Below are 22,339 nucleotides of genomic sequence, written 5' to 3' on the forward strand. Positions count from 1 at the left end.
AGACCTTCCTTAAACTGCTGTGAGCTTCTGGGACCCCCCCACCCCCGCCCCCCCAATCTGAGCAGTACAGCGTAGCTAGTTTTCCTGCTGGAGAAAGACCACTCAGCTACATCCTGTGACCAGCATCAACCCTGGTCTCTTACACAAGAATCCACAGGAGCAGGCCCCGGGACAGGTCCACGTCCTCTGCACAAATGGCAGCACTGCCAGAGAGACTCGGGGCTGAATGTTGGGTCCTGGCTCTGCCTGGCTCTGCGTTGACCTGTTCTGGGTGACCTGGGCTAGGAAGGCCAACTGGGGGTTTTAGAACCTTCTGGGGCACATGGACAGCAGGTTTCCTATTAAACACTGGGCAGGTGTAAACATACATTTCTGCTCTTCCGCGGGGTCCACTTAGAGCTTGGAGTCTGGGCTCTGCCCAGGGCTCCCTGGCAGGTTAGAAGGGGAGGGGATGGAAGCACGTGTCCTCGTAGAGTTTGTGACTACAGTGTTTTTTGCACTGACGCTGGGGTGGTTTTCAGCAGGGCCGGTTCAGCTATGTGGGGTGCTGGCTTGCTACGGTGCATGGAACGTTCTAAACGGCTAGAGGTCCCTTTGTGAGTGGGTGGTCACAGCCCGGTGTTTCCTGGGAGGCCCTGGCTCCAGGGCAGCAGGCCGTGTCTGGATCTGCGTCCTTGTCCTGGGGCTCCATGTCGGAAATCCACGCTGTGGACAGCCCCACTGTGAGGGATGGTGGTGGGGAACCAGCAGGGGCCCTGGGGTTTCCCAAATGCTGCCTCCCCATCTCGGGGTGCTGATGGCCTGTGTGTGAACGAACGCATCGACAACTCCCAAGAACCTGGCATGGCTGCCGCAGGGGTCAACCCGTCTGGTCAACGCGTTAGCAGCATCTTGGGTGGGGCCTGATTTGGGAGGCCAGAGGGGGGCCCCCGGGGTCCAGTGTGATGGGCTGTAGGCATCCCCCACTCCTCACCCCTCACCCCCCACCCCACCCCCACGTACAAGCACTGGTGGAAACAGCGTTGATTTATTGAATGAGCCCGACACAGCCCTGCTTCCTTGCTGGTGGCTTCTCCATGGAGCACGCTCCGAGGGGTCCCTACCCCCACCCCATCCGGTCGTCCCTCGGCCCAACCGCAGCCAGGCAGTATGGGCGTCTGGGTCGGTCGAGAAGGCTTCAGGTCCGTTGTCACGTCTCCCCCAAAACCTGCACCTCTGCCACTGGGCAGTCTTCCCGGCTTGCTCTGCTGCCCTCCCAGGCCACCTGCAGGCGACAAGGGGGTCAGGCTGAGCATCTTGGGCGCCTGGGTCTCCGGGGCTCCAGGCCTTGCACACCTGCAGGAGCGCTTGGGGGTGACCCTGCAGCTCCTGGCGTGACCGTCGCCCCGCAGCTTCCCCTGCCTCCCGCCCGGATCCACACACGAGCATCCTGCTCCCCCGGCGGGGCCGGTGTCCGCCCTGTCCCAGCCCCACCCCTCAGCAAGAGCCCGGACGTACCAACTTGCTGTTCTGAAGGTTGTCAGTGATGGGGTCTTTCATGTGCGGGATGGGAGGGAAGATTTTCTGCAACACTGAGTACCTCGGAGGACAGAGACACAGGCCCTGGATCCAGAACTCGGGGACGCCGGAATGGAGTTCGAGCTCAGCTCAGTCCCCGGGTCGGGGTGGGGGTGGGGAGCCGGTCTCCACGGCTGGCCCCGGAGCCCAGCCCTACAGACCCCAGCAATCCTGGCAAGCAGGATTCTACTGCTGGGGCCCGTGCACCCCACCTGGGCTCCTGCCACAGGCCCCGGCCAGACTGGAGACGGCCCCCAGGCTCCTGGCACCCACCGCGGACCCTGCTGCTCCCCACGGCTTACAGTGTCCCCTACCTGAGCCAAAGGCCCATCCATGCCCAAGATGGAGACCCTGGGCAGGGCGGCTCAGCCTGAAGGCGCTGGGAGGGGCGTGGGTGCAACCAGAGAGAGGCCTGAGCCCCCAGGGACAGACCCCAAGGCCCCTCCGGGCAGGACCTTGCGGGGCTCTGCACTGAGGCATTTGGGAGACACCCCAAGGGCAGGACTTGCTATCAGATGGGCAAGGTCAGCATGACCCTGTCGCTGGCCGGTTGCTGGCTGGAAGGGGTGGGGAGGCTGGAAAGGGGGAGGGGGAGGGGAAAGAGGAGGGGGAGGGCGACTCCCAGTCACCCCCGCCCAGGGCTGTCAGGAAATGGGGAATCTGCACGAGGGGTGAGTGGCTGAACAGCAGAGACACATGGGAACATGCAGGCGAGCCTGGCCGCACCCCGGGGCTCGAGCTAAGAGGGAGGGACCTTCTGGATTTTCCCGGCGGCAGACACGTGAGGCAGCCGCCCGCTCCGCGGGGGTGTCCCACAGGCAGTGGCGGGAGGGTGGGGGCTGGGAGGAGCTCGCAGCAGGGAGGAGGCCGGCGGGGGCGAGGGGGTGGCACTCACCTTCCACACAGCGCGATCACGAGCCCCAGGACCAGCAGTGTGGCCAGCAAGACCAGCGCCGCCAGCAGCCAGTGGGGCCGCGGCGAGTCCTCCCCGACGTCGCACTCTGCGGAAGAGGGCGGTCAGGGCACAGCAGCAGGCCCCGGGGTGGCAGTGGCACCCAGCACCGAGCGCTGCCCCAGGGGACCCCGGAGAGGCAGCGGGCACTCGGGCGCGTCCCGGAGGGGGCAGTGGCGGCTGCCCAAAGACGGAGGCCCCCACGGCCCGCCCAACACCTGGAGCCCATGCGGGGGGGGGGGGGGGGGGGTCCTAGGCCGCGGGCATTCCCCTGCAGCCGGCCGGTAGGGGGAGCACCGAGCATGCTGCTCTGCAAACACCTCCGCCTGCCCTCGGGACAGTGGGGCCCTGTGGGGAGTGTGGGTTTGCTGGGGCTGCCACAACCCAGTCGCACAGACCGGGTGGCTGAAACCGCAGATACTGTGGCTTCACGGTCCTAGAGGCTGGAAGTCCGAGATCCATACGGGGCTGAGGCCGGTTCCGCAGGAGGCCCCTCCCCTGGGCATGCAGACGCTGTGTTCTCCGCGGGTCCCCACACGTTCATCCTTCTGTGCCTGTCCGTGTCCTCACCCCCTCTTCTCATGGGATCAAGACCGCCGTAATGACCTCACTTCACCTGAATCCCCTCTTTAACGACCTCATCTCCAAATATAGTCCCGTTCTGAGGTTCTGGGGGTGAGGACTTCAATATGTGAATCTGGGGTGGGGGGAGACATTTGAGCCCACAGCAGAGGGTCTTTGCAGAACTAATTAGGTAAACGTGAGGTCCCAGTGGAATAGGATGGCTCCTAACCCAATGACTAGTGTCTTTGTACAGAGAAGAAATTTGGACACAGAGACACACAGGAGAAGCCACATGAAGATGGAGGCAGACATGAGAGAGACATGGCCAGAAGCCCAGGGACGCCTGGAGCCCCAGAAGTTGAAGAGGCAAGAAGGACCCTCCCCTGCAGCCCCAGGACGGAGCCCTGCGCCGCCTGGATCCCAGTGGTCCTGCCCCACCTGGATCTCAGACTCTGGTCTTCAGAGCTGGGACAGGATGGATTTGGGTGGGTTTAAGCCCCCTACCCCGCCACGTGTGGTCATTTATTGCAGCAGCCCCAGGACCCTCGTGACCAAGGCTTCCTACGTGCCACCTCTGAAATGGGACATTCTAGGAGAGCCTGCGAGGAGGGTCTGGTTTCCGAACAGCGGGTCTTATTTTGGGCAAATCCTTCTAATCAGGCCCAGCAGCCACGCCTGGGACCGTGTCGGAGGAAAGGAACCCGTGTGCCTGCGCACAGCGTTGTTACTGACAAGCCATGGGGGCTGGAGCTGGGGCTCTTGTTTCTCTTCCTCTCTGCGCCCCCATGGGGTGAGCACAAGGTGCAGGGTCAGATGTGGTCTTCAGAGCCCTCTCTGGATCCCTGGATCCCTGCTCCTTCCGTGGCAGAGCACCCAAGAGCAGGGGTGAAGAGCCCATCTGAATGCAAGGGGTCCGCGCTTCCCCGAGCAGGGGTGGTGCCCGTCACGTGCAGCACATACAGAGGACAGATAAAAGGGCGCCTCACTCACCGAAGCGTTGCGGGGCACTCCACTCGCTCCAGCTTTGGCGGTAGAAACCTTTGGCCCTTAGTCTCACCACGTAGTTTTTGGGATTGTGCAGCTCAAAGAACTTTTCCTGGAGCTGCGGTCGACAAGGAAAGAAGGGAAGGCTGTTCCCAGTTGGCGGGGAGACGGTGCGGCCCCGTCGCGGGTGGAGTGGGCCCTCCCCCAAACGCGTGTGTGAGCGTCCTCGCCCCGCGGCGCCTCGGAAGCGGACCTCCTCTGGAAACGAGGTTGGAGCAGATGCAGTCAGGGAAGAAGAGGGCAGCTTGGGTTAGGGTCTGTGATCCATTACCAGCGGTGGGCTTACGAAAAGGGGGAGTTTGGGAACACACACACGTGGGGAAGACCATGTGCATGACGGAGGGAGACAGCCACACGCCAAGGAGCCCCAGAAGCTGGGACAGATGTTCCCTGGAGCCTCCAAAGGGAATGAGGTCCTCCCCCATCTCTATCTTGGACATCTGGTCTCCAGGACCCCAAGAGAACAGAGCTGTGTTTTAAAGCCCTCAACCTGGGACACTCGGTATCTACAAGCCCCCCCAAGAATGTGAACCCAACCAGCCTCCATCGGGGAAGAGGCCTGTTCAGAGGGGCCCGGATCCGGGAGTCCCCTACCCTTCTCAGCCCAGGCTCTTGGTGTCCAAGACAATAAGCCCTGGGAGGAAAAGAAGCCACGGCCGCCCCCAAAGAGGACAAGCCCATGGTGGCGTGTGTGGGTGTTGTGCACGGCATGGGGTGCTACAGGCTCTTGAATGTGACCTCCCTCTGCTCCCCAAGAATGATATATCATCCCCCACCCCCCTGGGGTCTGTGGTTTAGACCTTCTTTGAAAGTAGGGTCTTTGCCGATGGGCTTACTTGAAGGATCTCAGGATGAACTCATCCTGGATCGGGGTAGCCCTACGTCCAGTGACAGGGGCCTAACACGGGACAGGAGAGGAGACGCACACACAGAGGAGAAGCCTCAGGAGGACAGAGCGTCCTCTCCGAGCTGTTTCCCCTCAGCACGCACTCCTGGAGATGGCCGGGCGGGTGAGCGGGACCCACGAGCAGCGTCGGGCACCGCAGAGCGGCTGGACGGTAAGGAAACGGGTTTGTGGTGCCCCGTTCAGGGGGGTGGGGGGACGCTCACCTTCTCCGTGTAGGCGGGATCACTGCCCTACAAAACAAGAGGGGAAAGCGGTGGGTATCTGCTGCTGTCCCACGACAGACGCCCTTATTCAAGTCCTTTTAGGTTTATAAGAGAAAGTGAGTAGAAGATAAGCAGTGGTTGAGCCTAAATGACCCATATCATATATAAATAAACTGTGTATGTAGGAGGTATTAACTAAAAACACCTGATTTTGGGGGGGGGGAATAGAATTAATAACCTTTATCTCAGCTCAAAACATTTTGCCATTTTCTTTTAATTCATAGACTTACATTTGTGTATGTGGTTACTTTTTTTAAGTCTATTTGTTTAGTCTGTGCCCAGCACGGGGCTTGAACTCCCAGCCCTGAGATTAAGAGTGGCACGCTCTGACCGAGCCCACCAGGCACCCCGCACGTGTTCATTTTCTAAGGATTCAGGCGTCATTTGCTTGAGCAAACCCCACCTCGAAAGCACAGTCCTTGTGCCTCTCCGCCACGCTTTCCTCCCCGCCCACACTCAGGGCCCACGCGGGTCACCACTAGGGATCGTTCTGCATGCTCTACGCTTCTGTGCATAAATGGGGTCCAAGCCAGACCTTGAGTCTGGTGACCTTCCCCGGGGGGCCCGATTCCGCAGCGTGGATATGTTCTGTTGGGGCCTTCTCTGGGGCCGTTCCCAAACTCAGCTGCTATGAACACGCGAGTCCCCACCTTGGTGGGACTTAGGTTTCCATCATTCTCCGAGCCAGAAGAGCACGGGCCTGGCTGCCTCCACGAGATACTACCAAAGCCGGCTCCAAAGTGCCTGTGCCATGTGTTTCCTTAAAAAGATCCGATTTTACCCTGGGTCTTAACCATCGGGAGAAGGTTCATCCACAAGGGACATCGGGGAGAAGAAGGAGCCACGGGTATCATTGTAAACGGCCCCCAGTGGAGTCGCAAGCAACAGTTGCAATCCGCTGGGTGGCAGCCTCCCCTCCCCCCACCCTCCGGTTTGGCCCGACTGTCACGTTAGCCAATGTCAGGGGTGCGGAGTGGCCTCTCCCTCTGGTTTGCATTTTGGTGGCACTTTTCCATGCGCTTACGGGGCCCGAGTACGTTTTCATACAGTTATTGGTCTTCTTGTTATTGACGTGCAAACCTTTCTCATCCAGCCCAAACACGAGTCCTTTGACGGACAAATGGGCACCCGGTTTCTTCGGTCGGTGGCCTGCCTTTTCAATTGGACCTCTTCTCTTTCGAACAGCCAACACTGTTACTGTGGTGAAGGCTAAATATTTTTTTTAGGGTTTGTAGATTTTCTCTTGACAATTTTCACACATGAAAGGTTAAATGATCATGCATTTTTTTTCAGTGTTTTGTGTGTGTTAACATTCTTCATTTTTATGTAGAGTTTAGTTCATGTTTTTATTTTAAAATTTACTTTAGTGTTTTTTTTTACTTTATTGATGTTTATTTTTAAAAGAGTAAAAAAAATTTTTTTTTGGATTCATGTTTGTGTGTGTGTGTGTTTTATCTACCTCCAAAGCCTTGGGGGTACAGATTCTCCAGAATTTGGCATTGCCAGCAAGGACAAGCATTTACCTTTTGTAGCTGAAGTTCATACTCAAATCTGTTATTAAAGTGGCTGCACGCTTCCCACTCCATCATCAAATAGGATTTATTACACGTTGCAGTGATATTGGGTGGATTTAATATCTCTAGGACAGAAAAAAAAAAAAAAAAAAAAACTTTTATGGGTAAAACCAATCAACACCTCCGCCTCCCAGAATATACTTTAAAAAAAACAGGCTTCGTGGAGATGTAAGGTGGTAAGGAGCAGAGGAACGTGTCACTCCAAGGTGAGAAACTGGGCAACGCATCCATACAGATGAATGACAAGATATATTGTGATGTCTGTCGGTTTGGAGTAGCCGTCGGTCTAGCTACGCAGACACCCGCCGGTGACAGACCCCCGCCCACCCCGAGATCCTCCTGGAAAGCAAGGTCTGTGCCAACGACGTCCCCAGGACGACACCTGCTGTTTTCCCGGGGCCCTAATTCCACCGTCCTCCAGCAGAGGGAGGAAAGCGTCCTGCGCCCGTGGACTCCCTCCTTCCCACCGGCCAGTCTCGGTGCCCAGCCCGCTCCCCGCCCCCCGCACAGGGTCCGTCCCAGCGCCAGTGCTCTGGGCAGGCCAGCTGCACGCCCGGAAACATCTGCCCCTGCCTCCTCGCCTCCCCCAGACCCTGCCTGCTGCAGCCAACTCCTCCCCGGACGTCCTGTCCTCCCTTCCGGGTGCTGGGACCCTCCTGGCTGTGCTCTGCCCTCTGCCCTCGCTCTGGGCATTCAGCTTCCCCTGGCCCCGTGGCTTCTCCAGCTTTGCGTGGGACCACGTCTGAACAGACACGCAGGTCGGACTTCCGCCGGGAGCCCAGCCCTGGGTCCTCACCTGTCTGCCCCTGTGTTCCACCGGGACCCCTGGCTGGCAGTGCCCCGCTCTGTCCGGGTCAGCTCTCCTCCAAGTCCTTCCGGTCCCCTCCGTCCTGTTCCCCTGCTCCTTCCTGCTCCCCGTCCCCCCTCAGGGACGTCACCCTGCCCCCAGGCTCCCTCTCTGCCTGCCTGTGCCTCCACCTACAATTCCATCCTGAGAAATACCCTCAAAGCTAGCCCACTGCCTCCTCTCTGCAGCCACCCAGACCCTGCCCACCTGTTGCCACGGGACCCGCACCCCACAAATGGCCTTCTCCCCTCAGGGGCAGGAGACAGGGCAAGAAGCCTGCTTGAGAGGATGCGTCCATGGGCAGGGCTGGACAGGGAGGCCAGGAAGGCAGGGGCATCCCAAGGCGCAAGCGGGTCAGTCCTGCTGGGCAACAACCGTGGAGACAGCCCAGAACCTGCCTGCTAGGAGCCACCTGGCCCAGGTAAGGACACAGGGTTACCACCAGCCCCTCCAGCTTGGGGCAGAGCCTGTGTCCTGCCTGCCTATGGGAAAGGTTCCGTCACAGTGTAACACCCACCAGCAGGCTCCCCTTGGAGACCGTCCTCCTGGGAAGAAGGGCCGGGGTCTAAAGAGCTCCACAGTGACGGTGATTGGTCACTTCCAAATGGTCCCTCCCTGTCAAATGTCTAAAACAAGGAATCTCGTTGAAATGTAGGGTCTTTAGGGGCGCCTGGGTGGCTCAGTCCTTAAGTGTATGCCTTTGGCTCAGGTCATGATCCCAGGGTCCTGGGATGGAGCCCCACGTCTGCAGGAAGCCTGCTTCTCCCTCTCCCGTTCCCCCTGCTTGTGTTCCCTCTCCCGGCTGTGTCTCTGTCTGCCAAATAAATACATAAAATCTCTTTTCTAAAAATACGGGATTCGCAGGTATCATACATAAAGGATCCTGAGAGGATGTCCTCCGACTGCAGGGGGGCCCTAAATGCAATGACAGGTGTCCTTGTAAGAGATAGAAGACAAGCCACGCGAAAATGCAGGCAGACATAGGAAGGACTCGGCCATAAGCCCAGGGGCACTTGGAGCCCCAGAAGCGGGAAGAGGCAGGAAGGACCCTCCCCTGGAGGCTCGGGAAGGACCATGACTCTGCCCCATCTGGATCCCTGGTCCTGCCCCGCCTGGATCTCAGACTGCTCTCCAAGGCTGGACGATGAATTCCTGTGCTCCAAGCCTCACGGTTTAGGATCACTTATTAAGACGGCAATTGGGAACTAACAAACACCCCGACTCTCTTGGTGCCATGGGGCACATCAGTGACGCTCTCCAGCAGCCACCCCTGCACGCCTCAACCCGGCCCATCCCAGCGCCGAGCTGTGTGGGACGGAAGTCCTTGCACAGGGCCCCAGGCTCGGGTCCTGCTCTGCCGGCGCCATGCTGAAATGGCCAGTCATGCCGTCGAATTCATTTCCCACTCCGGGAAGACCCTGTTTCCACACAAGGTGGCCTTCACAGGTGCAAGACGCGGACGGATCTTTGGGGGCACAGCAGGCGTTTTTGAATTCGGGTTCCTGACGGGATCATGAAGCATGCACCGGGAGCACAGAGCCCCCGGTTCCCATTTGACCCCTCCATGCATCCCCACTGGGCTCTCTGACAGCCACCACCCCACTGTCCTGACCGCTGTGTCCTCCTACCCCTGCTGGGACAGGGGCTGAGGACGCAGGGGTCCAGGGGGCCGCGTGCACTGAGCTGCAGGCAGCCTTAGACACGACCTGGATGTACCAGTGAGAGCCCCGTGTCTGAGGGAGCAGCGGCCAACCAGTGCCCATAAAACACAGCATGTCAGCTCAGGAGGGGGAAGCCCCAAGGGAAGAGACCCCGCACTTTTCAAGCAAGAGGTCTTGCATTTTTCCCCTCTGCGCCACATCTCAATAAACATCGCCGGCCTCGTGCTTCCTCATCCCACGTGGACCCGCCGGGGCAGGCCCAGGCTTCCGGAGGGGAGGGGTCCAGTCGAAGGGAACAGAGCGTTGCTACGATGGGCTCTGTGTTCCAGAAACCCGTTAGCGTAAGAACACGGGGCCTTGACGGGGGCTGCGGGCACGACTCTCAGCCCCTCCCCGAGACTCGTGAGACACACGGGCCCCGTGTGTTGCCGGAATGCTCCGGAAGCAAGCGGGTTACTTCCTTACCTGCCGTGAACTTGGAGCTCAACGCATGTCGTCCCCAAACGCACACGCCCTGACCCCCAGTGGGATGGCCTTCGGGGGCGCGAGGTCATGACGTGGGGCCCCATGATAGGCTTCGGACAGCACCAGAGGAGAATGGAGTGCCCGTTCTCTCCCTCGCCCCCCGGGTGAGGTCACAGCGAGAAGTCTGCATGTGCAAGCCGGGAAGAGGAACCCTCACCAGGAACCCGATCTGCCCGCCCCTTGAGGTCGGGCTTCCAGCCTCCAGAACCAGGAGAAATCAGCGCGTCATTTCAGCCAAACGCTTGGGGCTATTTTCTTAGGGTCCCCTGCGCTCCGACACCAGCATCCCAGAGCCCAGGGTGCAGCCCGAGAGCCGTGTCCTCGACCTGCACTCACCAATTTCTGATAATTCGACAGTGCGGTCGGAGCAGGGGATCCAGGCACTTTGGCTTGTGCCCCTCACCAGGATCTGGAGGTGTTTCGGCAATCTGGAGACATCGTGGAAATGACACCGCACGAGTTTCCCCCGAGGATCCATTTCGTAATTTGGGCACTCGTACTCCCTGCGGGTCCTGCGGCAAGGAGGGGGCCCCCAGCAATGACCCACCAGCCCCAGGTGCCTGGGGAGAGCCCAGCGGTGCCCGCAGCCACGCCTACCTCAGCTCCTGCCAGTACAGGTGATACTGGATGTCCCGGGGGGCTTCCCTGCCCACATCCCAGCTGCACGTCAGGACGTCCACGTCGTGCACCCGGCAGTCCAGACCCCGTGCGGCCGCCTCAGGGTTTCCTGCTGCGTTTGCAAAGGAGACGAGAAGAAAAACAAGTCACCTTTAAGAGGGACATAAGGGTTTCCAGGTCCTTGTAGGTTCACACATAGTTACAGATGTCAACGCCCATAATGTCAGGATACAGCGCGGTCTTATCCCCCAAGAGCCCTCCAGATGTTCCTTTTCTGCCAAGCACTAATCTGTTCTGCATTTGCAGACGTCATCAACTCAAGAAAGTCTTACGAATGACGTCCTCCTCCATATGGGATGTCCTACGGTCCTATGCTTTTTTTTTTTTTTCCCCTACTCCCTGCAGGTCCACCCAAGCTAAAAGTCATGGTTTTTGTATCCCTACGACCAGCCAGCGACTGAGAGCAAACCAAACCCAAAGAGGAACACGTTCCCATCACCGTGCAGAGGATACTGAATCCCCATCAGGAACGGCGGGCCTTTGGTCAAGGAGATGCTGAAGTTTTTCACTTCACACGAGGGAAGGACATGGAATTGGCAGTAACGGTTGTGGTTGACGGCCTGAGAGGGAAAGAAACATTTAGTCACGGTCGAGAGAACACACGTGGTGTCCCGGTGATGATACCCAGACTGAATAACAACGCTAACCATAACAATGGCAAAAAAACCGTAAGTCTCTGTAGAGTCCGTGCAATGTTCTACAAAACCCCAACAACGTATGTTTTGGCAATCGACAGGCCAGAGGTGGTGTATGAATTACTGGTTGGTGGAGCAGGAGGGAGAGGGGAACAGATAAACACAGCATTTTTTTTTTTTTCGGGCAGGGACTGTGTCCTTGTACTCCATTTACCATTCTCCGTTTGTCGAAAGTCACCAAATACACACACCGAGAGTGACCTGTCTGGTCATCTGTGCACTCTGGGTGAGGATGACGTGTTCAAACACATTCATCCGTGGTATGGCTTATGCCGTCTGGTCGGGAGGCTCCTAGTGGGAAGGCCGTGCGTGTGCAGGGGCAGGGGACTGCGGGCCCTACAGGAAAACCCTACACCTTCCTCTCAATGTTGCTGTGAACCCCACACTGCCCTGGGAAAAAAGTGAAATTTATTCCTTTTTAGAAACCATACATAAAATAATTCCATGTATGAATAAATAAATAATCAGCTTATAAATCCACTAATAGTCCATTTATGAACTCCGTGAGGGATAAATCAATCCTTTTCTGAGGATCGAGGGATAAAAGCAATTGGGACCGGAAAGTTAGGTAAATGGGGAAATAAAAATGTAAAGTCACAAAGGAAAGGAAAAGTCACAAAGTCACAAAGGAAAGGAAGATATTTATCAAGCTCATGATGAATTTTGCCTTTTTTGCCTGCATTATATAATAAGTTAACAATGTGGAGCCCCAAATGGTTTAATAAGGAGAAGACTGTTTTTTTTTTTTTTTAAGGTTTTAAGTCATCTCCACGCCCAACATGGGCTCAAAGTCATACACCCTGATGTCAACACTTTCTCACTCTGCACCACTGAGCCAGCCAGCATCCCCAACTGGTGGAAATTGTAATTAATAAAAGAAGAAGACATGTGTCTCATAAATCATGTCTATAACAGATTCAACCAGACTCATTGTTAAATACATGTTAACACAACAAATCTCAAGGATCTGGGAAAATGTGCATCTTCAGGCATTTTTTTGGACGCTGATCTAAAGCTTCCTTGAGTGATTCAGGTGAGTCTTGTAAACTTGGTCACTGTCTCTCATTTGAAGAACTCGAGTTCCATAAATGCCTCTCAAAGGAAGTTCTAAAAGAACAACAGAATGTGGGGTTGATGGGTGTTTTCCCAAACCCGCCATTGCTGTGCTGAGTGCTGCCTCTGAACACCACAGGAAGCCCAAGGTTGGGGGTCCTCACGTAGGCAGACCATGGAAACAAGGTGAGAGAGAGACTCACCGACTGAGAAAGAGAACCCATCTCCGCTGAGGACAAACACACCAAACCGGATGGCCCAACCCAATATTTACCCATTTGGCCAAGAGCATAATGTTGAAGTAGCATAGATACGTGGGAAAACGGGACACACCCACAAAGACCATGAACAAAATGGAAATGAATTCAATTTAGGGAAAAGCAACAGTGGATGAGGGAATGACAACAGGATCCAATATCTTGAACTAGACCTTCTAGCAATTCCTTCAACATCTTCAGGATCCAGAAAAATCTCTAGATTGCTCCTAATTGCGATTTATGTGCATGGACGTTGGGAAGTAGGAATCCAATTTAACTTCAGTGCATTTTGGAAATTGTGCTGACTCCATGCGTACAACCACCGTCCTTCACCGATTTGAAATAGCACCTTAGTGGTGTAGAAAACCCACCCTACCCAACGTGCCACCAAGGCACGCTTCTGCTTCTGGATTGCTCCATTTCTTTAATCTATCCACGCATTCCATCGACCCAACCCTGGATAATCATAGCTTCTTGGTACATTTGGAGACATCATGGAAAGGCAAATTCCTGATCACTAGTGTTCTTTATCAACATTTCTTGGTTGTTTTTTAGCCTGCCATGTTCCAGATAGAGTTTAGAGTCAACTGGACAAGTCCCAGTGAAATCCCACATAGGCTTGTCATGAACTGTCCCCCCAAATTCGTATGGTGAAACCTTCACCCCCAGAAGTGCAGAAAATGGTTGTATTTGGACATTGGGTCTTTCAAGAGGGGATTAAGGTAAAATGAGGTTCATAGGGTGGATCCTGATCCCATAGGACTGGGGTCCTTAGAAAAGGAGGAGGACATCAGGACACAGACACACATCAAGGGATGAACACATGAAGACAGAGAAAGAACATAGTGTCCACACGTCCAAGAGACAGGGCTCAGGAGAAGCAGCCACAGCCCCGCCTGGATCTCAGACTCCCAGCCTCCAGGACTGGGAGGAATATTTGTAATGGGGGCCCAGGTTGTGACCTGTACTGTATTAAATCGAGAATAATCTTAAAACACCAAATTTATTGTCAAGGAAGTTGACCGGTGCCTCTTCCTCATGAGACACTCTGAGCTGAGAATATGTTATATTCTCATCAAGGCCCACCCATGGGATCTGTCACAGTTCTCAAGACCTCTCAAGCTCGGAAGATGACACAGTGTAGGATTTGGGTGAGGGGCGGGCGATTATGGGAAAACAAGCGCTCATTTTCAGCTGGGCTTGGCTCTTCACCCAGATCCCTGAGGACATGTTCTCACCAAGGTTCTCCAGGGGCACCATCTTGGACATCGTGCAGAAGGTGAACCCTGAGCTGTGGTGTCTGCAGTAGTCTTTAACCGCACCTTCCACAGCCAACCCCAGAGTAGAATTCCCGCTTCTGTGATGCCAGAACTTGTCTTGGCCTTTGGGCTCTGCTGGCTCTTAAGTCCCCGAATGTCAGGAAAACCTTGACCATGCCAAGTCCAGGGAAGATAGCTTACCTTCGTGATAAATTTTGAATTTATGAAGCACATAATTTCAGAAACATTTCCATGGAGGTCCCAGGTCAATCTCCTTTCCACCGGCTCTATCCTTAGGTTCTTAATCGGTGAATAGAGATCTGAAATGGGTAGAGGTCAGAGTTAGAAGTACTGCAGAAGCTTGAACCCTTATCACCGTGGGGACTTCCTCTTCCCACCGAGTTCACCGACGACCTCGGGAAGCAGAATTGTACATGCGTGAGGAATTGCTGAGAGCTGGAAGACCTTCCATCAACAGCGCCCTGTTCCTCTCCTTAGCCTGCCGTCCCCTTGATGGAGAAGCTGAGAACAGATCTGGCTTGCATACGTCTCTCAAGGTCTGGGTTTCTGGGACTGGTTGTCAATGGGCCATCAAAGTTGCTTTTTTTTTTTTTTTTTTTTTTTGCTTTATTTTGAAAATACAAGGCATGGTCATTAGAATGATATGCATGGCCTTTCACGGCTCATAGGCTGTTGCAGCAGGTTTGACCTTACTGGAGAAGCTCCCTGAGTACATCAGGTTCTGTTTTGAGACGGAATCAAAGCTCACGCATTCCCGCTACAAGTTGCTGGGTAAGGGGGTCTCAGCGGCAGACCACAGGGCTCAGCATATCTCATCCAAGACTTGCCCAGGTACAAGGTGCTACCGAGTCACGCTTTCCAATAACACCCGTCTGTAAAGCTACAACGGACACTTGGTGAGATTTTATCTGTGACCCTTTTCAAGGACTTACAGGATGTGACTTTAATAAACGTTCACCGAGTTGATAAGCTGTCAGAATCGTGATTACTTATCAAGGTCAACAGCCTTAGTTTCATAAGCAAGACCAAACCGTATCAACACCTTGGTTTCTGCCATTCTTTTCTTCTACCCTATAAGGACAATGTATTCCTTTACGGTAATAACAACAACAAAACAAGTCATTGAGGCGAATTTCTTATACATTGAACATGTAATTCTTAATAGATTTTTTAAATTTAAATTCAATTAACCAACATGTAGTACATCATTGCTTTTAGATGTACTGTTCAATAATTTACGGACATCCTCCTAATAAATTCTTTTTTTAAAGATTATATTCATTTATTTGCCGGAGAGAGAGCGAGAGCTCCAGCAGGGGGAGCAGCAGAGACAGAGGGAGAAGCAGGCTCCGCACTGAGCAGGGAGCCCGATGCGGGACTCGTGGATCCCAGCACCTGAGCTGAAGGCAGATGCTTAACTGACTGAGCCACCCAGACGTCCCTCTCTTAACAGATTCTTGGGCCTCAAAATCTACACTCAGTTCTGCCAACCCAACATTAAATATCATGAACGCAGATATGAAAGATGAACTAGGAAATACTAATGTTAACATGTTTTATCATATCTTATTTTTATAACTAATAATATATATAAATGATACGATATTGAAGGAAGAAATAGTATCATGGGCACAAAAGTTCAAAAAAGAAAGCGGGGCGTAGGGGCGACAGAAAATATTTCCTGATTCCCTTTTGGAGGCCAGTGTTATCCCAATATCAAAATCAAACATATTAAAAGTAAACTCGAGGCCAACATCCCTTATAAACACAGACGCAAAATCCCTGCAGGAAATATTAGTTAACAAAATCCAGGAATACACATAAACCTGGTAATATCTCATGACCCAAGAGGTTTACTCTGGGAATGCAAGTTTTCTTTAACCGTCGATGTAATTCACCCCCATTAACAGGAAACTAATGATCTCCGCAGAAGCGGGAAAAAAGAAACTGACCAACTTACACCCATTTGGAATTTTTAAAAAATCTTAATAAACTGGGAAAGGAAGAGATTTTCCTTACCCCGATAAACCTATGAAAATCGTTGCGCTAATTCAGACTCAATGGTGAAAGACTAACCACTTCTCCTTGAGACCAGAACAAGTCAAGGCGTCTGGTTTCAACACTTCTATTCCACCGGGTGCTGCACCAACGGCCCCTCTTAATGGAGTCTGGCCAACGCTGGAGTCTTAGGGGGCGTCTCCCCTACGAGGGAAGATGTGAACATTTCGGATTGCGTCAGCTGCCTCCTTCTAGGAGACTTCTGTTCCTAGAAAGCCGCTCACTTCCAACCTGTGCTCAGCCATCCTAGAGCACCCTCAGGCCTGAAGTGACCACAAAGGCGGCGGCAGCCTTTGTCCCCGGCCGAGACGGGCAAACCAAAGGCGGAGAGTGGGAGAAGAGCCCAGATCGTGCTCAGACCTGGGGGTGGCAGGCTGAAGTGGACGAGGCAACTTCCCTTTCCTGACTTCCCGCCATCGCCCAGTCCCCTGGACGGGGGTGTGTGTGGCCACATGACTAGGTCCTAGTCCATGGAATTCAACACGATGCGTGGCGGTACTTCCATTTCTCACCCACAAACGCTCCTAGGGGAGCCAAAGGTCCCTGGATCTCGGGATCAATATTTGGGGGCAGACCCACCTGTCATGAACCCCACACTGTCCCATCAAAATTCATGCTGGAGTCCCAACGCCCAGGACCTCACAACGGGACCTGGAAATGGGGTCACGGGAGATGTTAATTGAGATGGGGTCACCCTTGAATAGTGTGGACCGGAACCACACACAATGGCCGGTGTCTTTATTAGGACAGGACATTTGGACACGAATAGACACAGAAAAGGCTACAGGTGAGGACAGAGGCAGAGATGGAAGGGACGTAGCCATGAGCCCAGGGACGCCTGGAGCCCAGAAGTTGGAGGAGGCAGGAAGGACCTTTTCCTGGAGCCTCAGGAGGGAGCACGGCCCTTCTTGCCTGGATCTCAGAGGTCCTGCCCCTCGTGGAACAGCATCCTTGCCCCCCCGGATCTCAGAGGTCTGGTCTCCACAGCTGGGAGAGATAGACTGAGCCCCCCAGGTGACGGTATTTGACGGTATTTTGTTCTGTCTGTCCACGCAGACTCAAACAGCAGCCTTCAGGAGACCAAAACCTCCCTGTCCCTCCCCCATAAAAACATCTGAATCCCGCCCCTGTTTGAGGAAGGAATCAACATCTAGCAGGTTGTGAAATCCCGTGGGTGTCACCGCAGCTGACATCGGACTGATGCAACGCCAGGTGGGTCGGCTGCGGCGCTCCCGCGGGACCCGTCATGCCTGGCCTTCGCCCCACGACCCAGTGCCAAGGGACCCCGACGTGGAAAACACGCAGAGGGCCCTCTTGGGGGTCCGCGGATGCCTCGGAAAATTCCTGACGGCGAGTGGCTTCCGTGCAGACGCGCCGGCAGAGACATTACCAGCCCCTCTTCCTCGCGGCACTCGGGGCCGCACCCGGCTCCGTTAACGCGCCGTGCCCCGGCCTTCCCCGCAGGCTCACATCGGTGGCCACACGTCCCCTCCCTATAAGGACGCTAGTGCTGCTGCGTTAGGAGCCAACCCGGATGGGTTTATCTCAGCAAACTCTGTCTCCAAACACAGTCTTATTTATAGGGTCTGGGTGCGAGGGCTTCCAGGGAGGAGTTTAGTGAGGACCCAAGTCAGCCCATAACCATCACCTTGCCCACGACCCTACTCAGGAAAGGGACGTACAGGTCAACGCAGTTTCTCCCTGGAGAAATGACTCAGAACCCAAGTAGGTGATGGGTCCTTACATTCAGCTCCCCGGCCCTCCCCGACCCCGCGTCCTAGCCGTGAGGTTGCGCCGTGACCGGGTTCCCAAAGGATCTCGTGGGCAGCATCGGGGTGGGGGACACAGGGGCGGTCTCCGGATCCCCGCTCCCCGCTGCTGCTGGGTCCGTAACGATCTGGACGTCGAGTGTCACGGGAACAGCAGAACGCCGGACGCAGCCTCAGAACGCACCAGGGGTTCGGTCCTACCTTCCTGCGACTGCGGCAGGCCGGACGCAGACGTCAGAAGCACGGCGAGCCACAGCAAGGCCATAGCGAGGCAGCTCCCACGTCGGGCCGCGCACTGGGAAAGAAGGGAGGCTTAGCGTGGGGGTCGGAGGAGGGTTAGGGTCTGGGTGTGCGCAAGCGCGTGCGTTCGTGCACACGTCCGTGCTTCTGCACGCACGCGTGTGTGTGAGCGCAGGTTCCCCGCGGCACGCAGGTGTGAGTGTGCGCGTGCACGTCTGCGTGTCCATGGGTGTCCTACGCATGTCCCGCGTCCGTGTGCGTGTGTGGGCGTCCCCGTGTGTCCTCGGGTCGGAGCGTGCTCTGGGCTCCAGCCGGAGGCAGAAGTCAGGAAAGCACACGCCACGCACGGTGCCGGGAAACGCTGCCATGAGCAAGCGTGGGAAGGAAGTGTAATTAAAACGACGAAGCCGAGACACATCGAATTTCCTGAACGGGCAGAGTTACGGTAACTGAACCCTGCATGGTCCCGGCGCCCCAGCCAGGACCTTCTCAGGGTCTCCGGGAAGCCCCGTCTTCAGGCTGGTTCTCCACGACCCTCGCCGGCATGGTCAGCCTCCTTCCCCCACCGGGACCGTCAGCAACTCGGTGTCCTAACGGGCCCCCCTCCTCCCCACCGTGTCACCACTGACAAACACCATTCGTGGTCTGCAGCCAGCACTGTGCCCCTCAGAACTGTCCACAAAACGTGTCCCCTTCACACCATCCCGCTTGGAAAATCTCAGCCGGGACTGAGGAGTGGGACCTCAGATTTCCCCCGTCTTGTCCGGGGCATTCACAGCCCCCAGCACGGAGCCCCCACAATGAGGACCCCACGGGGGGACTGTCCTGCTCTCCGGGTTCAGCCGTGGGGCTCCAAGCGGATTTCCCGTCTGGACAACAGGGCCGAGGGCGATTTCCAGCCGATGTGCACTTTTGCACCATCGGACAGTGAACGTGGCTCTTGCCAGCATCGGGGAACATGCCCGAGAGACAGACGCCTTCCCCAGGACAAGGGGATGGACAGAACCAGGACAGGACCCGGGGACAGGTGTGTCCTCGTCCTAATGCAGGACGCCGGGGAGGACAGGGATGCGGGAGGCTCAAGCTTTGCTGGGGGTCCCCCCAACCCGTATTCACCATACACCGTGCACCCCGGAGGTCAGAGCGGGAAATGTACGGTGGGGATTGGGACTGGGACTCGCCGCTAGTTCCTGAGGACAGGAGATAATGGGACTGCAGGGGTGGGACGCGGTGGGCGCCAACGTGGACGCCCATGTCCGGGGGTCTGGAGCCGCCATGCGGCCGGAGCCCACAGCTGGCCCCGAGGAGGAGGCGAGGCGTGCGTCCTGCCGGGCGGCACCCCCTCGAAGACGTTGGTCCCAGCAGGACCTGCCCAGAGGGGGTCCTGGGGAGACCCTCAGGCATCTGCATTATTTTATTTTATCTTTTATAAACATATAATGTATCGGTTCCTTAATTCTGTGTGGAGACGAAATGCACGTTCCATCAAAGTCGCTCCGTGCCCAGCGGGGAACCGGCTTCTCCCTCCGCTCTAGCCCCCCCTCGTGCTCTGTCTCTGTCTGAGAATTTAAGTAATAAAATCTTAAAAAAAATTAATTTTTAAAACCATAACTGAGGGGCACCTGGGTGGCTCAGTCGGTTGGGCGTCTGCTTTTGATTCAGGTCACGATCCCGGGGTCCTGGGATCGAGCCCCGCATCGGGCTCCCTGCTCCGCCGAGAGCCCGCTTCTCCCGCTCCCCCCGGCCCTGATCGAACTCGCTCTGGGCCTCTCTCAGATGAAGAAATAGAATCTTAAAATAAAATAAAACGTAACTCAGGGACCATCTAGGGCATTCTCCACCGCTCTCTGGCTCCAGAACGTTCCATCCAGCGAAAGGAAACCCGATCAGCATGACCTCTCACTCCCCGACCCCTCCCCGCCACCGGGCAGCCCCTAACCCACGCTCCGTCCATGCATTTCCCCGCTGTGCACGGACCACGTGTTGTGCACATCAGGCACCTCCAGGGGGTGGGTGCTTCATGGCCCGTCCGAGCCCCCCAGCAGCTCCCCGCCAGGCCTCGCTGGACGTGGGGAACCGGCCGCTGTGCTCACCTCGGACCCGAGCTTCTCGGCAAGACTCGGCACGGCAGCCTCATGCAGGTGCTTACGGTTTTCCAAAAAAAACCCAAAACAAACAAACAAACAAAAAGTGGGGACAGCATGGTAGAAGGTCACTCTCATATTCTGTCCTCTGCCGCTCAGCCCGTCCAGCCCGTCGGCGTGCGAGCCCGCCTCACGGTCCCTGTGGGCTCCTGGAGCCGTCCCTAGCATCCTTCACATGCCCTAAACCCTCCGGGTTCAGGTGCCGTGCCCAAGGCAGATGCACCGCGCCGGGAACGAGCCCCACTCCAATGCCCCTTGTCCCTCCCGGGGGCCGGGGGTCTTACCTGGGTGTCGATGAAGGTCCCACCTGGGAGAGGCACCCAGCTCTTGGAGGGATCCGGACCCCAGAGTCCTCTCTCCGAGTCCTGTTCCCAGCTGTGCTCCGGGAAGTGTCCCCAAAGAGAAACCAAAGCTGCCGCTCCCTTCTCAGGATTTTTATGGGCACGGCCAGGGGCTCCGCCCCTACAACCCAGACCCAATGAGGCTCGGGGGCCGGGAGGGAGAGGTCAGCGACCCAGGCGAGAACCCCGTCCAGTCCCGTCCCCCGTGTCTGCCTGCGTGCCTTCCCTGGAAGCCGGGGTCAGCCACCCTGTACTTTCCCTGGAACAACTCCCCTTTCTTTTAAAATTGCTCTTTTCCCGTTGTCATGTCTCCTCGCGTGTTCCTCTTTGTTAGAGCCCTGATTGCGGCTCCTCGTCCAGGGCGGGCTTGGGCAACTTCCTGGCACCGTTGCTGATACGCCGCGCACAGCCGTGGGCCGGGTGGAGGGCGTCTCCGCCGTCTTCATCCCGGGTCCCGGGGACACGCTCTCCTCTGTGCCCTCGGGGCACAGACCCTGGTGAGGACCGTGGGTCCCCACGGAGGACGCCGCCCAGGGTCAAATGCAGCCCTCCAGGGGGGCAAGGGGCCTCCTGCTTTGTCTCCTGCTGCCGCGGACCTGGGCTCAGCCCCTGCTGGAAGGACCCCACTCAGACACAGGGACTGACCCCTTGGCGTCACCCCATTCACACCTGTGACAACCCATCTCCCTCGCGGCGCAGGATTCCGCGATAAGGGAGCTGGGGCGGGCGCGACCCCACTCTGATCCCTGACGTCGACTTGACGTGGGTAGAGGGTCTTTGTAGGTCTCAGGAAATGAAGGATGTGACAGCAGCTCATCCTGGATCGGTGGGTGGGGGGGGACGTAAATGCAATGGCCGGTGTGCTGACAGGACGCAGAAGAGACGCAGAGGAGAGGACGGCCACCGTCACCCCGCGGAGCCCCAGGGTGGACCCCTTTCCAAGGCCGCGTGCACCCGGATGTCCTGGGCACGGAGCTAAGATGCACCGGTCTGCAGCGGCGCCTAGGAGGCTTGGTTCAGTAAGCCTCTGCCTTTGGCTCAGGTCATGATCTCAAGGTCCTGGGATCGAGTCCCCCATCAGGCACCTTACTCCACGAGAAGCCTGCTTTGCTTTCCCCTCTGCCTGCTGCTCCCCCTGCTTGTGCTCTCTCTGTCTCTCTCTCTCTCTCGTCAAATAAAAAAATCATATAGATGTATATTTTAAAAAATGCAGAGGTCTGGACAGGGACATCTCAACCTAGCTCCCAAGGATGCCCCCCACGGCATGTGCTGGGCAGGTGTCTAGGGCACGGAGAGGAGTGGCAGAGAGGCCCAGGACCAGCGGCGGAGAGCGGCCAGAGAAAGCCAGGGCTGGGATGGGGGAACGTCCGCGTCCGTGGGGACCTGAGAGTGTTGTGGGAAGAAGCGTTCGTTCTCCGTGGGCAGGAGTGGGACGCTGCCCAGGGTTATTAACGAGGCAAAGCCGACATCAGGAGTTTGCACCCTGGGTCACAAGGCCTTGACCTCCTTGCGGACCAGGACTCTGATCGGTGTGCTGTGGCCACAACCAGGGACGGACTCAGATCCCTCCGCAGGGGCCAGATGTCGCCTCCCACCATCGGAGCAGGGCTTTGGGTCCGTTTCTCGGTGTGTTTCTCCCTCCCTCCTGCCCTCCCCACGGCCGGCGGCCAGGCTAGTGTCCGCCCTAACCTGGAACAACACTGCACGTTTAGGGTCCCCTGGACTGGGGATCCTGGTGGGGTTGAGGACGGTGGTCCCTTCCAGAAATCAGCCGGGAAGGCATCTGTCCACGTGAATGCAAGACCTCTTTCCTCCGGCTTCTGCACCACCTGCTTGCTCTAAGCATCCCAAACCCCTCGCCTGTCCCCCTCTGGGCGGGCATATGGCCAGACAACAAAAAACTTCCAGATTTCAAGAAGTCAAAAAGCAG

At 56.4% G+C, this 22,339-nt stretch overlaps 1 protein-coding gene across 8 annotated transcripts; it reads right to left on the reverse strand.

Annotated features, from left to right (window-relative positions):
- Positions 1–954: 954 nt before the first annotated feature.
- Positions 955–20,716, reverse strand: LOC309856964 (interleukin-3 receptor subunit alpha-like). Of its 8 annotated transcripts, none has more exons than XM_082718794.1 (12): positions 20,353–20,703; positions 17,886–17,979; positions 14,038–14,156; positions 11,012–11,132; positions 10,492–10,624; positions 10,231–10,406; positions 6,811–6,926; positions 5,228–5,254; positions 4,064–4,175; positions 2,453–2,558; positions 1,502–1,579; positions 955–1,264 (listed from the first exon to the last, which is right to left on the reverse strand). In XM_082718794.1, exons 2-12 carry the CDS (start codon positions 17,947–17,949, stop codon positions 970–972), a joined length of 1,347 nt encoding a protein of 448 aa, XP_082574920.1. In that variant the 5' UTR covers positions 17,950–17,979; positions 20,353–20,703; the 3' UTR covers positions 955–969. The 8 variants fall into 8 exon arrangements, with proteins under 8 accessions (XP_082574920.1, XP_082574921.1, XP_082574925.1 ...); XM_082718799.1 differs by having other exon boundaries at positions 1,009–1,264; positions 1,498–1,571; positions 20,353–20,716; XM_082718798.1 differs by having other exon boundaries at positions 1,009–1,264; positions 1,502–1,614; positions 20,353–20,704.
- Positions 20,717–22,339: the final 1,623 nt, after the last annotated feature.

The sequence above is a fragment of the Mustela nivalis genome (assembly GCF_964662115.1).
Source record: "Mustela nivalis genome assembly, chromosome: Y".
NCBI lineage: Eukaryota > Metazoa > Chordata > Mammalia > Carnivora > Mustelidae > Mustela > Mustela nivalis.